Source organism: Asterias rubens, chromosome 6, assembly GCF_902459465.1.
Source record: "Asterias rubens chromosome 6, eAstRub1.3, whole genome shotgun sequence".
Classification (NCBI taxonomy): Eukaryota; Metazoa; Echinodermata; class Asteroidea; order Forcipulatida; family Asteriidae; genus Asterias; species Asterias rubens.
This window is the reverse complement of record NC_047067.1, coordinates 15,748,856-15,767,737: the sequence shown is the minus strand read 5'-3', so window position 1 is coordinate 15,767,737 and position 18,882 is coordinate 15,748,856. Positions and strand designations below refer to the sequence as shown.

General features: G+C 38.4%; 1 protein-coding gene across 1 annotated transcript; it reads right to left on the bottom strand.

Moving 5' to 3' along the window:
- Positions 1-506: 506 nt before the first annotated feature.
- LOC117291739 (deoxyribose-phosphate aldolase-like) lies at positions 507-18,854 on the bottom strand. Its single transcript, XM_033773611.1, has 8 exons — positions 18,721-18,854; positions 12,697-12,794; positions 11,071-11,218; positions 10,308-10,406; positions 8,330-8,464; positions 5,347-5,475; positions 4,734-4,846; positions 507-2,279 (listed from the first exon to the last, which is right to left on the bottom strand). The coding sequence occupies exons 1-8, from the start codon at positions 18,749-18,751 to the stop codon at positions 2,073-2,075; spliced, it is 960 nt and encodes a 319-aa protein (XP_033629502.1). The 5' UTR covers positions 18,752-18,854; the 3' UTR covers positions 507-2,072.
- Between the last annotated feature and the right edge of the window lie 28 nt (positions 18,855-18,882).

Here is an 18,882-nt window from a genome sequence, read left to right as displayed (position 1 = left end):
CTCATTAACCTCTCACCGAATTTTATTTACACAATTTTGTTGTCAGTGTTTAGTTTTTAATAGAATAAACTTTAAACTTGTATTTAAAAATATCAATAATTTCTTTCTCCGAGGTACTTCGAGGTTATGTGTCCACACATTCAAGGCACAAATATTGAACTCTGCTTAAAAAAAACAACATATTAAAAAAAATAACAATAATTGTTCACCCCAAGTGTAGTCTTTGAGATTGGAAATTGGAGCTGGGCCAAAATTTCATAAAGCTGCTACGCATGAAATATCTTCTTTTTATGGTTCTTCCTTTCTTGTTACCATTTTATCTCCTTTCAGTGTTTTTATTGTATGATGCATACTGGAAAACGATTTTCATGTTTTTTAACGTGACGTTTATAATAAAATAATAATAAATAATCTTCCTTTGATAAAAACAGGATAACCAACCAAATTTCAACAAGATTTTCAGGATAAGCAAACAACAGATGAATACCAATAACAAGCAATATGCAACAACAAGAAATTTTGTAATCTTGTTTTTTTATCAAGAAAGAAATGTCATGCTCTATGAAATTGGGCCTAGATCATTCATAACAATAGCCTATCAGTGGGAAAGGAATGCCAACTGAATCCTTACATATCGCTGCCGTAACTATTCACATACATCACACCATAATTAGTAAGAACTCAATTCAACCTTTTGAACATTTTTGAATCATTCATTCATATAAACTATCAGCACACAAAGAAAGTAAGAAATCAATTTTCATAAATTCTTCACAGTGCAACTTAATTTATATGTACCTGATAAGTTGAATTAGCAATAAATAAATGCAATTATGTATGAAGGAACAATGGGTGTCAGAAAAAGGTCAACATGTAGTACAAGCTCCTAGGATGAAAGGTTTGTTGCTTTGAAGAGATGACATTATATTTTACAAGCAGTTAGTACATTTTAGATTAAAACTTGAAACATTTTTGCTGTTGATTGCCAATTATTTTAATTTGGTGATGAGTATTAAAAAAAAACATCAGTTTCCATCCCCCCAATATCAAGAGTCTTTCCATTTAATGCAAATATCTTGCAAAAGGGCCCTTAGTACCATTCAAGACTTACCAGGTAAATCCGTTGTTCTTGGAGAGCATGCCCAAAACAATGGAAATCTACTTGGTAAGTTTGCTGCCACCTAGAGTAAGTTCAAGCAAGGGACTAATGTCAACCATTAGGCGACTTCGCTGGTACCCAGGATGTATTGCATGCATAGGTAACCATGGAACATTGACTAGTGGTTGACTAATGGTCGCTGCTCCAACTTGCCCCACTATGGCTGTGTGGTCAACGCAAGGCCTAGAATTTCACAGAGGTCATGAAGGCTACATGTATAGCAAAGTTTGTTGTCCCAGTCCTTGTGTTTCTATGCACTACAAGATCTTGCTTACTAGAAGTACTTTTGGTAAAATCAACATGGCTTTACAAAGCTCCCAGGAATGAGCTTCCTCTGTTTGTAAAACCCTTTTGACACTGTATCTCTTATCCCCGTAGAATACAGCCATGGGGAGGCCCCAAGACTGTTTGTACCCAACATTTTACCCTGGCACACTTTCACACTGGTCCCTATTTCCCAGGGTTCAAGCTGCACATTTCAAGAACACCCCAGGGTTTTACCACTTACCCCTTCTCCAGAGCAGGGGTGGCTACTCCCCGAGGTTTGCCAGTGACCATAATGTGAAAAGGCCAGCCGTTAATCCCTGGGGGGCAAGAGTGTCCAAACGGCTTAAGTAGGATTAAACAGAAGGTAACCCAAAGGGCATGCCGAGTGTTCATTTTCCCAAGGAAAATTGCATCAAATGTCAAACGAACAGAGGGTGAAGTCGGGTTAACACTTCCACGGAATTTCCTGAGGATTGGCTTTATGTAGTGTGAAAAGGGCTAACCTACTAATATTTTGCATTCAAATAAAAGTAGAGAGCCCCTTGTCATTTTCTAAAAGGTTGGAGACTGTTCCTTCAAGGTCCTTTAACATGTCTTACTCAGACACATTCCATCAAGGGAATTTCATTTTGAATATAGAATATATTTATGCCATAGCAAATTCATGAGCTGCAGCATATCGACCTGTTACACCATGGAAGAGCTGACGTTCAATATCACCCAGTAGAGAGCTTGCTCCTAGACGGAAGAGGTCTGGGGTTAACCAGTCATTACCAAGCTCTTCTTTCATTAGAGATAACCATGTACAAGCATCCTTAGCTGTACGGATACCCCCAGCTGGCTTGAAACCCACCTGCAAAGAACAAAATATAAGATTGAAAACATAAATATTTACATATTTAAACAAAAATTTAATTGTGGGTGGGTGGGTCAAAGAAATAACGGAATATCAAATTCAAGCTCTGGTGATTCTGTTCAGCAGAGCGGGGTTCGGATCCTGGTCATGACACTTGTGTCCCTGAGCAAGACACTTCACTATAATTGCTTCTCTCCACCCAGGGGTAAATGGGTACCTGTGATGAGGGCAGAGTTGGTTCTTGTGATGGATTAGCTTTGATGCGCAACATATTTAGGAGCACTGGCTGTATACTCCCCAGGGAGATGAGATAGTTTAAGGAATGATTTAGGGCCCAGTGACCAGTGGTAATAATGTTGAAGCACCATGAGTGTCACTGCGTGACGGACCTGAGCGCTATATAAGAAGCCACTATTATTATTATTATTATTATTATTATTAAATTTTGTTTAAATTCTTATTTAAATAATTATAAGCAAAATCAAAGAAGCAAAACTACCCAGCTGTCCAAGATCGCTAATTTCATTCCTGATTAAACAACAAAGTTTTTTGCCTAAATTTCGACAAAGCCATTGAAAACTACTGATGCTGGAGACTTTTTACCTAAAACTGGGTTCATTTGAGGCATTGTAATGTATTGTTCTTCAGTGTATGGATTATTTTATGAAGAGATTCAATATTTAAAAATCGAAATTTGTGGTGGGCGGGTCAAAACATTTAAATTTAATTTTAGCAATTTTTGAACATTGATCTTTCTGAATGTCCCAATACATGATATTAAGATGATCTTAGTGGTAATATTCACTTGACATATACATTGCCTGAAATGCTATAGTGTTTGAGAATGTAGTGACAAATTTGTTTTGATCTTCTGATTTTTTAAAAGAGGAATAACATATCATCATTATCTTGTAACTCCGATGACTGATTAAAATAAACTTCAAACCTTAAAGGCAGTGGACACTATTGGTAATCCCTCAAAATAATTGTTAGCATGAAAACTTACTTGGTAACAAGCAATGGATAGCTGTTGATAGTATAAAACATTGTGAGAAACAACTCCCTCTGAGGTAACGTAGTTTTCGAGAAGTAATTTTCCACGAATTTGATTTCGAGACCTCAAAATTAGATTTTGAGGTCCCGAAATCAAGCATCTGAAAGCACACAACTTTGTGTGACAAGGGTGGTTTTTTCTTCCATTATTATCTCGCAACTTCGACAACTAATTGAGTTCAAATTTTCACAGGTTTATGATTTTATTTATACGTTGAGATTCACCAAGTGAGAAGACTGGTCTTTGACAATTACCAATAGTGTACAGTGTCTTTAAAGAACATTCATTTCTGTATAATTGTCACAATACGACCAGATTTGGCTCATATTGTTGGGGGTTTAAAAAAAACATTTTTTCCAATACATATGAAAAAAGAGATTTGGGATTCTGTCAGAAATAATTGTTATATCAAGATAAAATGTCAACAACAACAAACATTGGTAAATAACCTTAGGCCACAACCTTTGATTTTTGTTGTAGGCAAGATCTTGCCACTTGCAACTGCTATGGGCATTTTGGGCAAGCTGCTGTGGTCTCCAAAGGTTTAAGCTTTCACAGGTTGGTTATTTCATGTATTTGTCAGGTCACTTGTTGTCTGTGAGCTTTACAAAGTTTTCTTGACAGTCTGTGAACAATTGTTTGTAAAACATTGTTCTCAGATGCTGCTTATTAAAATATTTGAGCCAGAAGTCAAGTATCTCAAAGCATACCAAGAAGTACTTCAATCTGACATCCTTTTCAAGCCTTTGTAACAACCTTTAAACCTTTCGTTACCGATCATTTGTATTGTATCTGTAACAGTTCTTAGTCAAGGCCACTTTAATAGGTCATTTGAGTGTTAGGGATTTAATATTGTCTGGTACAATTACATGCTTGATCACAAGTTACCACTTAAATTTGTAAATAAAATTGTAAATACTGTCTCAAAAAATCGTAAATCTGCCAACTGCTGGTGCTGGATGTCAGAACAAGAAATTGAAAAACAAAGTCATTGGGATATGACTCATTGGTAATCCTGATCACCTTGATGGGACAAGATAGCACCCACAATAGCATGCACTGTATGGGCAATTTCACCTAGGCAACGCTCAATAAACAAGGGTTTCTTTCACAGGATGATGTAGCCCACATCCTTGGTCAAAACTTTCGCTAGTGTTAGATTTTTTCGTCCTTTCACACAAGGTACATTTTCAAAAAATTTACAACCATGCTACAATTTAGCAAGGGACCCTTGCTAAATTGGTTTGCCCCTGTGTGAAAGGGGCTTAAGCAAGTCATTGAACCAGACATTATTCAAATGTAATTTGCAAATGGCTAATTCCATCTATCTATCTGCCTCACTGCAAACCAATTTAATAGAAACAAATACATTAATCTACTATTTCAATTGAACATACCTTGACACCTGTTTTCTTATAGTATTCTCTAATGGCTCGTACCATGACCAAGCCAACAGGTAGAATGGCATTCACTCCTTCTTTACCAGTAGAGGTTTTAATGAAGTCAGAGCCTGAAAGTAAAAACAACAAATCCCAGTAAAAGGCTTTGTCAGGCAAGAATTAGCAAGATCTGAAACAGTAATTCAGAATGTGCAAAATATATAGCAAAAATAGTGAAAGAGACAAGCAACCTCAGGTAGAGCATTTTGTAGATCCTAGTGAAACTACACCTACATCTAACAGTAAACAGGTCTAGGTTTTGACAACTACCCCAGTGCAGTAGAGAAATTGGAATGGTGGCAAGCCCGATACTTCACGGAGACAACAAGGGCGATTGCCTCCGTTGCCCCTGGTTGATACCTTGGTGCCCTTGACATACTCCAGTAGAAATTTACAATTTACTCATAGGATGCCCTTTACTAAGGAGAAAATGCCTTGGTGCCCTTGCCCTTTCAAAAATGTGGTTGAATTGCGTTAGTTTCATCAATCTACTTAATTAGTACATCTTGGTAGTCACATGATGTGTAAACAGATTCCTGATTGGTTAAGTTACCAGTAACTATTGCCTTACCTGCCATCATAGCCACTAGACTTGCTTTGTAGACATTTGTTAGTGATCCCAGTTCCCCCGTTGCTAGAATAGCCTTCATATGAGCTGGCCCACAGGCTTCGCGGAATGATTTCACCTCCTCATACACACCTAAGATAACAGACAGAAAAAGGACAACCTCTCAAGTAAACTTTTTGTTGACATGTCAGCTTTTATTAAAAGGTATTCAACAATTTTCTTCCACGTAAACAATACAGGGATGAAAATGAAAGCCACATTAAATCTAGGCCATATCAAGACTTGTCAAAACAAACTTAAAAACAATCTCTCTTGGATTTTACTATCAAACCCTTCATTTATTGTGACAAGAAAGCATCCAAATTGCGACTGTAAGCCATCTGAGGATCTGAGAATGACTCCATGTGAACGACCACATGGAGTCATTCTCAGATCGTATAACCACATGTGGGAGTCACGCAACAAAGTGAACGATAGATGGTTAGTTCTGTATCCATGAAAACGAGATCCCAGAGAGCTGCCTAACAATAAGAAGCAATGTATGGCAAAACTGGTACCGATTGAGCAGAAGAATGAGAACATTGCCATACTGTATGATGATCAGATGAAGGGAATGAAGGAAAATGGACTCTCCAGAAAGTTAAGATTTGAAGAGATGAAGAGCTACAAGTGTTCAGTTCACTATATTTCACACCACCCAGTCATCCGTCCCGAGAAGAAAAGTACACCTGTGCGGATTGTGTTTAACTCATCGACTACCTTCAATGGTCATTCTCTGAACGAATATTGAGAGAAAGGTCCAGACATTCTGAACGATCTCTTTGGAGTATTGTTGCGTTTTAGGCAACACCCAATTGCTATATCAGGCGATATATCAAAAATGTACCACCAAGTCCAGATCCCAGAAGCAGACAAACACGTTCATAGATTTCTGTGGAGCAGTTACGAGTCAAGAGAGCCTGATGTTTATGTAAAGGAAGTAGTGACCTTTGGTGACAAACCGGCCCCAGCTATGGCACTGACTTCCCTGAGGTGAACGGCAGCAGAGGGTGCAAGTCAATTTGAAGTCAATCTTCTGAAGTACAAGGTTAAACCAGTAGCAACAAGGACAAGGAACTAATGACAAAACGGATGGTGTTAAGTGAATTAGCAAAAGTCTTTGATCCAATTGGGTTCACTGGAGCACTACTGATCAGAGGCAAAATCTTGATGCAGAAACTGTGGCAAACTGGTATAGGCTGGGATGAATCCTTGTGTACTGATGTTGGAACCGAGTGGAGAAAATTCTTTTACTGAATTGGAACGACTGAATGGTTTATCTTCGGAGAGATGTCTAACGCCGAAACCAATGAGGTCGACTGAGATTATGTTATTTTGTGATGCATCAGAAGATGCATTTGGTGCAGTTGCTTAACAAACATACAAGGTGGGAAGAGGATGATGGAACCCACAGCGTGAGATTCATTGCTGGGAGTCTCGTGTGGCACCACTGGCAAATCTGTCTGTACCTCCATTTGAGTTACAAGCCGCTGTCGTTGCATCCAGACTGTAATGCAACGCTGAAGCAAGAATTGTCAGATTCAGGATGTACTTCCACTGTTGGTCCCTAGAAGAAAGTGGAACATAGACAGACGGAATGTGAAGGTGGATGATGTGGTTCTAGTAGCGGAGCAGAACCTAGATTCGAGGCAACTGTATTGCTCTCTGGGGGAGGATGTTTTGAGTAAAACTGAGATTGCTTAGTTTCAATAGTGGGCGCTCATCCAAATGCAGGTTCTGAAGGCAGAACAAGATGGCGAGTCGCTGACATGTATGTTTGTTGAAATGAAATGAGCTGAAAGTACAGTTTGGGGCTATTTACCGCCGATAATGCTATGGTGAATTGTTGGGCGAGTTTTATAGAGTTGATTTATGTTATATGTAGTCTAATAATAATAATGGGTTATGTGATTGAGTGATAACTACGGAAAAGACACATTAATTTTCAGGCAAAATGTACACTACACAACGCTGTTTGTTTTACAATTGGTTTGTAGGGGGGCCATCATTTTGTGCTGTTTTCTGGGTTCTGTCAAGCTTAATTTACATCATAGTTTTCAATGAATTATTTCTAGTCCTTGTATAATATTTACATGACTGTGATAATTGTTTTGGATACATGTATTCATGCTGCTGTAAGTTGTGTTACGACAGGCTGTATGTACTGGGTGCATTCGATTAGCTTCCCTGGGTCGACTCCGTGGTGCTCACTCAGGTGAGCCCCTGACAAGAGCTAATCGAACGATCACTCACCCTCTCGTGATGACGTTATGCACCTGGGGCCAGCCCCAAGTGACCCACATCACAAGCAGGGCCCTTGGGGCTGACCCGGGTGAGCCCCTGGAATGAGGTCAAAGCTATTCGAACGGGGGCAGACCAGGGTCGACCCAGGGAAGCTAATTGAACGCACTCATTGCTAACCTTCATGACCTTTGTGAAAGTGACCACATTGGTGTTTTCAGTGACTTTAACTGCATCCGGTCACAGTGGTACGTTTATTGTACTCATTAAAGATAAATGAAGATAATACAGTGTTACATGTACATTGTATACAGTTGGATTTTAAGTATAAGTTGTTTCAATGGTTGACTTGTTATTGATTTGAGAATGTTAACAGTCATATGCAAATTTGTGTAATTTATATAATAATTGATTCAATGTAGAGAGTTTTTTGGAGAGTGGTTTTCAATCCACTCAAACTATTTTATTAATTCTTTACAGAATTGAATGGTGATCAATAAAATTATCTCTCATACATTAGACCGGGTGTGAGTGTGCCAATTACTTTGTCCTATTGAGCCTTCCAGTATGGGATTCTGCAATAAGAAAACCATAAGACTTTACTCACAGACTCTGTTGAATGGCTCAGCCAAACTGATCTTATTTAAGACTTTTAGAAACAAAACCTTATAGTGAGGTTAGGGGTAAATAAGAATAAATGACATGCCTTTCCAGTTTCCTGCCAGAGCATAAGCTCTGTTGATAACGATATCAATTTCTCTGGCTCCATCTTCAACAGCAATTCTGATTTCAGCAAGCCTTGTCTTGATGTGTGTTTGACCGGCAGGGAAACCAGTAGCAACTGGAGAGAAACAAACACAAGAAGGAAAAACATGTTTTACAGAAGGTGAAACTTCCAGTTTTTATTGCAATTGATAAGAGTTTTGTCATACCAGTAATTGCATTTTAATACAACTTGAAAGGTTCATAACTTGTAGGAAAAACAGTAACAGAAATAATGACCCTAGTCCTGTGATGTCGAATGAAATAATATGCAATTAATTCTGATAACAGCATTATGACATTATATCAACATTTAATCTGATCAATTCAATACTGCTATGTGATCTAAGGTAAGTCAAGTCTTCTTCCTTCAAATTGAAGAAAAAAAATTCTCAAGGAAGAAAAAGAGGCTCACGTCCACAAAGACTAAAACTCAAATAAGTGATTTCCAATTTGGACATAAAATGACAAGCTTTGGCATCAGGATTTGCACACATTTTTAGCTGTGTTCCCACTGGACTTTTTCTTCCGCGGCCTTGTGGAAAGTCAACGTGACTGGCTTTGTATAATTCTATTGTGCGTTTCCACGTGGACTTAAATTTCGTGACGTATACAGAAAGTGTTATTGTTTGCATAATAGTAGCAGTGGGTTTACAAATATACAGCGTGGTGCTGTTCCTATTGGACTTTTTAACAGCCCGTATAAATACTGGGGCTGCGCAGAAATGTTCCGCGACCTCTTTCGTCTTGTTAGTTTTAAATAATGGTCGCAGTAAGTTGACAGGGAGGTCAGTTAACCATGAGCCCCCATTGGACTTAACTTCGTCATTCTAGTATTCTTGCAGTACTTTAAATAAAAAAAGACCAGTGGGAAAACATCTTTGGTTATGTCATCAATATTATAACATCTTCTAGAAATCCCAAGGTGTTAATCATGATGCAAACCTTTTCTTCTAGAAATCCCAAAGTTTTAATCATGATGCAAACCTTTTCTTCTAAAAATCCCAAGGTGTTAATCATGATGCAAACCTTTTCTTCTAGAAATCCCAAGGTGTTAATCATGATGCAAACCTTTTCTTCTAGAAATCCCAAGGTTTTAATTATGATGCCAACCTTTTCTTCTAGAAATCCCAAGGTTTTAATCATGATGCAAACCTTTTCTTCTAGAAATCCCAAGGTTTTAATCATGATGCAAACCTTTTCTTCTAAAAATCCCAAGGTGTTAATCATGATGCAAACCTTTTCTTCTAGAAATCCCAAGGTGTTAATCATGATGCAAACCTTTTCTTCTAGAAATCCCAAGGTTTTAATCATGATGCCAACCTTTTCTTCTAAAAATCCCAAGGTTTTAATCATGACGCAAACCTTTTCTTCTAGAAATCCCAAGGTTTTAATCATGATGCAAACCTTTTCTTCTAGAAATCCCAAGGTTTTAATCATGATGCAAACCTTTTTTGACTTTACAGCTATGGTAAAGTACAATTTTAACTTCCTCTAAAGGGTCTTACTTTTTTATTTAAAAAAACAAACAAAAAAACTTGTGACCTATGCTATAGATAATTATAAGCAGTTGTATTGAAGAAGTCCACAGTCATGAGCATGCCTGTATGCTTAGTTTTTGAAAGGGCAAGGGCACCAAGGCAGTTTCTCCTTGGTAAATGGCACCCTATGAGGAAATTGTGGTAATTTCTACAGGAGCATTTCAAGGGCAACAAGGCAATGACCAGGGGGCATGAAGGCAATCGCCTTTGTTGCCTCCATGAAGTATCAGGCCTGCGTGGGGTTATGGTTTTGAAGACTAAATGGAAAAGAGTTAATGAAAATAAAAGAGTTGATCTTCAATTTAGAAAAGGCAATGACATTTTTTATGAGGATGAATCAGTGCAAGAACAAGTTGTAGATGTACAAGAGTGTTTGTATACCTGATGCAACCGGAATATGAGAAGCTCCCAGTCCTTTTAGTATTCTCACTGCATCAGCAACTCTTGCAGGATAGACACAAACAGCACCAACTGTTAGACCTACACACACAAAATAAAAAAATAAAAAGAATATAGGTAACACTTAAGTTTGATATTCTTCTTGAATTTTGTTGCAGGCAAGTTTGAACATTGACTTGGAATCGTTGGACTGTTTGTACTCTAAATTATAATATAAATCATTAAAGCCTTGGACCCTTTCGGTTCAGAAAAAAAAATAAAAGTTCACAGATTTACAAATAACTTACAGGGTTTACAGAAGGCAATGGTGAAAGACTTCTCTTAATATATTATTCCATGAAATACTTTTTGAGAAAACAGCAAAACAATATAAATTCTCGTTAACGAGAATTACGGATTTATTTTAAACACGTCATGACACGGCGAAACGCGCGGAAACAAGGGTGGGTTTTTCCGTTGTTTTCTCCCGACTCCGATGACCGATTGAGCCTAAATTTTCACACGTTAATTATTTTATATATAAGTGTGGGCCTTTGGACAATAGAGTTCACCGAAAGTGTCCAATGGCTTTAAAACAGAGCAATCATTTTTAATTGTAAGTGGTAGGTTGCACTCAGAACTTCCAAGTATCAAACTAAAACACATGAATCAAATGAAATTACCAGAAAAATCTACCTAATACATGTACCTATAATTATAACTCAAAGCAAGACGACTGCTCTGTACAGAGTCAATGAAAATCTACCTTTCTTGTGCATCTCAACTGCTTCCAGAAGGTCTCTCCTGATTGGTTGCTTTGCCTTGAAGCACAGTCTCTGCACATTAGTTTCTGTATCATCGCCAGACAGGGCTGTAAGGTCAATACAGGTCATTGCCTTCAGCAACCATGCAATCTGTCAACAGCAAAAACAATCACAGATTTTCAGCTTCTTAATTTGTTTTTCATTTGTAACCCTTTGCCTATTGAAGGTAGATATTGTGGATGCTCATTCTGTCTCAACTAGCCCCACAATCCGGTTAATCCGTGTCATCACCAAGCATCACAGATTGCTATGACTTAATTAAATAAGAGGTAACATGGTTGGATCACATCCAATGTAAATATGCTTAACTTACTGACAAGGCCTATCGAAACATTATAAAACAACTCAAACAGCAGTCATTCCTTGCAATGTTTACACTGACAGTACATTTAAAGATATTGGCGTGGAGCCAACGAAATCGTCAACTACTGCAACCATGATGTAAAACGAACCAAGATTGCGGAAGACTTCCACGCATGGGCTGGTTAACAATGGGAATAGCTCCACGATGTAAACTTACCGCAATCGTGATGTAAAACTAACCGAGGTAATGTAAAACTAGCCGCTATAAGTAAATGGGAATAGCTCCGCGATGTAAACTTAAGTCCAGGTGGGACGCACGGTAGAATTACAGAAGTGTATTTGGCTCACACATTCAAATCTTTGTCTTACACATCCAGGTCTTAAAGCAAACAATTAAGTCACCTTGAAGTGGTATTTTGTCAAAATAAAGCTTTTGTCACTAAAATATGTGTTTAAATGAGTGGAATATGAATTAACAATTGACTAAGGTTTTAAAAAATTACTTGCCATGTTATTTACAAATTTGAAAATAAGCCCGACCCGAGAGAGAGCTGTTTTTGACGTCAATCGAGGCGCGATGAATCGCATGCAGTGCCAACACAAGATAGTGACGTTTGGCGCAAGCTAAAAACATGCCTCAAAATTGAAACAATACCCGTTTTTTTTTTTACGTTAGGCAAATGCTCTTTTAGGTTCGTTACGTCTTTCAGGTACCTTCTTCGACTTCCCCACTAGCTGGACAAATTGTTGGGATGGTGTCATGTTTTAGAAAAGCACTTTTCTCTTCATGTCAAAATGTGTAGTGTATTCCTGATTCTCGAAGCACGACGGCTCGAAGTGTTTGCTGCACAGCGCTGGAAAAGACGTTGGACCGGACCACTTTGCAAACTGACCCCACCTTTAGTTGTTTTGCTGCATCCAGCAGCAATACACCTGGTCAACATTGCCGGAAAAATGCAAGAAAAAAACTTGTTTGAAACGTACTAACTCACGACTAGGACTTGAATGTACTTGCATGTACGTGTGTTCGATGTTCGATCAAGGCAAAGTCTGCCTCGATTGTTGTCACAAAAGGGGTAGGTGGAGTCACCCCCTACACAACTTTATTATTTTTTTTTTTACATATAAATCGTTAAAAACAATTACTAAAAAAATTATTTTATTGTTCAGAAACATATACATAAAAAAAAATTATATTTCCAGGTGACCCTAATGGTTGTAACCTAACCAAACTTTTGTCTGGAGAATGTTTTTGAGAAACATACCTGGTAATTTTTCTTGACCCCTCTGCGTACTTTCAGCTCATCTGCCCTCTTGAAGCATGCTGGTTTATTGACTCTTACACTTTCAACCCATTCAAGATCTAACATCAGAAAACAAACAGACATAATATTGTTTAACAAAGAGCTTGTTGACTCTAACTTGAAGATACTCCACATTAGCCAAGTTCGACTAGTTCATGATAACTTACCAATTTGCCAAATATGTTGATAATTAGTCTTTAATACCTAACTAATACCAGCCTTGGTAGTAGCTTTAAATATATGACATTTTCAATTTTTCCCACTTTGTTTGGCTGCTGAGAAAACAAATTATATAAATTGTATTCATTCAAAAAAAACATACTAAGGAAAAGTTAATGTTGAAAAATTGCATGGAGAGCAAACTTTAAACTGAAATATGTCCACTTACATGTATCAAAAGAAAAAGTCTTTTTAAAAAGCTTTCAAAGACCATCACTAGGTACGTGTACATGCAATTGGTATACAACCAGTAACACTACAATGTACGTATACAGGCTAGGCCCAAGGGATATGATTACGAAGTGGATTGGACCCACATTAGCCAAGGATGTCAATGTTTTATAACACCCGACTTTGGGTAAAAAAACAACTCTTACACAAATGTTTTTGATTCCCACTCTGCCGTGACATGTTTTTTCTTTGCAAAACATTTATTCATATTACCATACAGAGGCTTAAAGAAGCCATGTGCCTTATATTATTTGCTAATATTTTTTGAGATTTTGTTTTAACCCTCGTATCAATATTATTATAAATATTAAAATTTAAACATCAGCTTGGTGATTCATTTATCACTTTTTTACTATTACGCTTTATTATAAATATTAAGGGGAATTTTTTTTATTAAAAATAAATAAAAATCAGATTTAAAAGCCAATAATTATTCACACTTTATTTTTTGCAAATTAGGGCCCCCCCCCTACCATGGTAATTTTTAAAATGTCATAAAAAATATTGTGAATAAAATGAAGACAACCCCTGGCTATAGAGACATACACAGCGTCTCACAGAACAATTGCAGTCACTGCAAAAATTTCTTCCACGTATGGCTTCACCGGGAAACCATTCTTTCACATTTGCCTTGAAAACAGGAAAAACTCAAAACAAATGGGACCAGTTGAAGTCATTGAAGATCGGTGTGTGGTGTGAAAATTTCAATGTCCCTCAAGTTTTAATTTATAATTGCATACTTAATATAAACAAATGAAGATAATTAGGGCATCAGTTGATATATCGCATCATTATTTTTTTCCCACTTCAAAGAAAAAGGCATTACCGTGAAAACTGGTAAGAGGAGTATATAACATTAAAAGATGGCGGCGCCCATGAACGAGTCACGTCAAATGTAATTTTTGTACACGTTTGTTTTTGACAATTTTTCAAATCATCACATCTGGACAAAGTCATCATTTAGTAAGCCCTGTTATGTGTCATAGTAATTCCACAAATGTAAGGAATAAAATGAGGTACGTTGGAGTAGTAGGCCTATAGGACTTTTTTAAATGGGAGAAATTTGCAATCAAACCAAAATGCATTTTGCGACCTTTGAAAACTTAGCGTTTTAGACATGTACCGAAGGTGGGCTGTAATGGCGACAGTGATGAGACCGATGTTAAAAGCGGAGCCATTTACAGCTCAACAAGGTGAGCTAACCGTCAAAAGGACTATTCAATTATAATTAAAAACAAAGTCTTTTTGGTTGTAATTCCAATGACTGATGACAAACTTTTGTTTCTTATAAATAACTTAGCAATGACAAATACTACCTCCATCCACCATCCATCCATAATGGTTATGATTATTTAGGGATGATGATAATCATGCAAGTAATCATCTGATTCTGAAAAATGAACCGAGAAACACGTATATCGTAGGAGTTCCTGTTTTCGAGGTGTCCCTAAAATCGTGGCAAATCTTTTACCTCTCTGTGCGCGATGTAAACAGTCCCTAGATAAAAATTGTGTGGTTTTATTTGCCAAGCAAAGAGTCTCCTCTCCCTTGACCAAAACTTAGAAACACGTAGTGTGCGCCTCCGTGTTGCCCTCTCACACTGCTCTCGTTTATTATGGTGTCTTTTCTGCATTCATCCTAAGTAAGCATATTTTTGTTGGATCATCTGATAGTTAAACTCCTGTGGAACCAGTACGACAATTTTAAAGGCTCTTGAGTGGACTTTGACTGATCAGTAGAGGAGGTAACTTTTTGACTTTTGCTGATAAAACTATATGCCATCTCTTCCACACACCCCCACCATTACAGCTTGCTTACTCAACCCCTGTACACAACGCTATAGCTACTGTTGCCTTGACAATACAACTACTGTTCAACAATGGAGCAAGTTGACTTCACGACCATTGTCTTCTCTGTCCTTCTGTGCAGTGGAAAGTGTATCCAGTGTTCCACCCCCCTTCCACAGAACAATACACTAGCGACAGTCAAGTATTGCTATGGCAGCCCTGTGTGTTATTACGCCAACTCAACCGCTACATTTAACCTGTTGCTTTTAAGATCGGGATATTTGTCCCAACCCTGGTCCTGCATCTCATGAACCTGACAGTCATGGAAACATTTCAATGACACTGAATGATAATGTTACTTACGAGCAAAGCTTTCTCCATAGCCTCAATCCGTCCAATCTACATACACGTACCCACAGACTGGAGAAAGATGTATGGGAAAGAATGTTATCTCTTAGTATTTCTAAGAAGGGAAAGACACATCGCGGGCGAAGATCCCCTAGAAAACAGGAGGAAATTGCTATTAGAAGGAATCTCTTCCATCGAACCAGTATTTATTCTTCACCTGAACTGAATAATAACCCTTATTGCTCTGCACCATAAACGCACGTTCACTCCGAAACAAATCCACGGAATTTCAAGACTATGTTAATGACAATGGCTTTGATATAGTGCATTTGCGAAACCTGGCTGACTCCATTGGATGACGCAGTAATTGCTGATCTGACCCCAACTGGCTACATCTTTAAACGAGGAGGTGGAGTTGGCATTTTATTTCGAACTGATGAACTGAATGTCAATGTCAAATCTTCTCCGAACTATCAATCTTTCGAAACAATGGCTGCTACCATAACTTCTACCGGTAGAAGTGTGGACCTTATTGTTGTCTACAGACCCCCTGGGCACCAACATCCTTTTGCCAACTTTGTGGATGAGTTTACACCCCTTCTCGAAGATTCTACCTTGAAGTGTACTCCGCTTGTAATAACTGGTGACCTGAACATTCATTTTGATAATGTATAGGCTCCTAACACCAAACGCTTCAATGACTTGCTTGTCGGTTATGGTCTCAGGCAGAGAATCTTGTCGCCGACCCATGACCATGGTCACATCTTTGATGTTTTCATCGTACGCATTGCTGACGGCAATTTCTTCTCTGACCTTGATGTTGTTCCTGGCATTTCTGACCACTCTGCCATCGTAGGCCAGTTACACTTAAAAAAGCCACGCCCCGTCTGTCGAACAAAAGTCCTGAGAAACATCAAAGCCATTGATAGACTTTCCTTCGCTGCGGATGTTCAACAGAGTAACATTATAGCGAGCTGTTCTGATGGGATTGCCAATCTGATCGATTGCTATAATTCCACCCTTAAAACTTTACTGGATGTCCATGCTCCTGCTAAATCCCGCCCCGTCAAGTTTCGTCCTCATGCCCCATGGTACAACCCCACTGTTACCGTCGAGAAACGAAAACGGAGACAACTGGAAAAAAGGTGGCGATCCTCTGGATTGGAGGTGGATCGTGACCTTTACCGCAAGCAACGTCAGCACGTCAGTTCCCTCAACTGCAAGTATAAACGTGCTTATTATAATGAAGTTGTTGATGACTGTGGAAATGACACAAAACGTCTGTTTCGTGTGGCTAATTAACTTCTTAATCGCAAGCAAGCTTCTCCACTTCCTACTCACAGTTGCAGTATATCGCTTGCTCGGCTCTTTGGTGAGTTCTTCACAAACAAGATCGATGCTATATGCACCAGCCTATCTCCTGACATCTCGCAACGACCTTCTAGAACAATTACAGTTTTCGATTCCTTTGAGCCTACTTCTACAGAGGAAATTGAGTCTCTCATTCGTCACACTCCTGGGAAATCTTGTGACTTGGACCCCATCCCCACTATGTTGTTGAAAGATTGTTCTCATATATTTGCACCCATTGTTGCGGAGATTGTTAATTTGAGTATGAACAATGGTGTTGTTCCTGCAGCTCTCAAGCTAGCCCACGTTCATCCTACACTCAAAAAATCTTTAAAACCAGAATTGCTCAAAAACTACCGTCCTATCTCGAATCTTCCATACATATCCAAGGTACTCGAACGAGTGGTCTTCTCAAGACTGTCAGACTACCTCCGTGAAAACAATCTTCTTGATAGTCGACAGTCTGCGTATCGGGCACACCACAGTGTTGAGACACTCCTCGTGAACTTATCTAATGACATTCTCATGGAGATGGACCTTGGGCGGATAACTGTCTTAGTTTCGTTAGACCTTTCATCCACTTTCGACACTGTTCATCATGACATTCTCTTAAATATTCTCTCATCCCTTGGTATTCAAGACGTTGTGCTAGATTGGTTAAAATCCTACCTGACTGATCGCCAGCAAGTCATGTACATAAATGGGACTCAATCTGATCCTATCTCCTTGAACTGTGGTGTCCCACAAGGTTCAGTTGGTGGGCCAATGTTATTTTCTATATATTTGAGTGAACTCAGGGATGTTTTTGATCGCCATCACATTAGATACCATTGCTATAGACCTTATCGCAAATACCAATGCGCAAGCGCAGACTGTTGAACGAGGTGCATTGTGGGATATATATGGATCAAATTTGGATACCAGCTAGACCACAATGCACCTAATTCCAAGCTTTACGCGCGCGCCCCGGTATTTGCGAAAAGGTCTATGCTGATGATGTTCAAATCTATGTTTCTTTTGTTCCTAATCAACAGAATGCTTCTAGTGCCAACCACAAACTAGAATCATGCTTAGTTGATGTTATACAATGGATGGGATCCCATTCACTCAAGTTAAACGATGACAAATCTGAAATGATTTTACTTGGTTCTGTAGCTCATCTGGCTAAGGTCAAAGTCTCTCATATCAACGTTGGTAATTGTAAAATTACGCCTTCTGTAATCTGTAAAAATCTAGGTGTTACATTTGACTCTGCTATGTCAATGTCTAACCAGGTTTCTAACATATGTAAATCAGTTTGGTATCAATTAAGAAATCTGGGCTTTATCCGCAAATACTTAACTCGTTCTACCACAGAAAAGATTGTTCTGGTAAAGTTACCATGGTAATTTTTAAAATTTAATTAAAACAAAATATTTTGAATAAAATGAAGGCAACTGCTGGCTATAGGGGTAACTTTCCGTATGGCGCCACCACTTTTTCACTCATTTTTACAAAAAGGGATATCTCATTGAGGTTAATTAAATACAATATTATTTCATATCGAATGAAAAAGTGGTGGCGCCATACGGAAACTTGTCCGGCTATAGAGTCATACACAGAGTCTCAAAGAACACTTGTAGTCACTGCAGATGTTTCTTCCATGTATGGCTTCACCGGGAAACCATACTTTCTTGTTTGCCGTGAAAACAGGAAAAACTCAAAACAAATGGGGCCAGTTGAAGTCATCGAAGATCGGTGTGTGGTGTGAACATTTCAATATCCATCAAGTTTTAATATATGATTGTTTGCATACTTCATATTAACAAATGAAGATAATTAGGGCATCGGTTGATATATGGCATCATTATATTTTTCCCAACTCAAAGAAAAAGGCATTAGGATAACTTTCCGTATGGCGCCACAACTTTTTCACTCATTTTTACAAAAAGGGATATATCAATCAGGTAAATTAGATACTATATTATTTTATTTCGAATGAAAAAGTGGTGGCGCCATACGGAAACTTTTCCAAAACAACACTGATGTAAACCACACAAATTCAGTTTACCAAGCTCGGTGCCAGGGTTTCGAGCCGACATGGTTGGGATCGGTGTTTCCCTGTTTCTCTCGCCACTTGCTTATTTTGCTTCTTCTCGTGCAGCAGAGCGCGAGCTAGCTTGCTTGCTCTCTACGTTTCTGCTTTGCGACCTCAAACTCCAGAGGTTGAGGT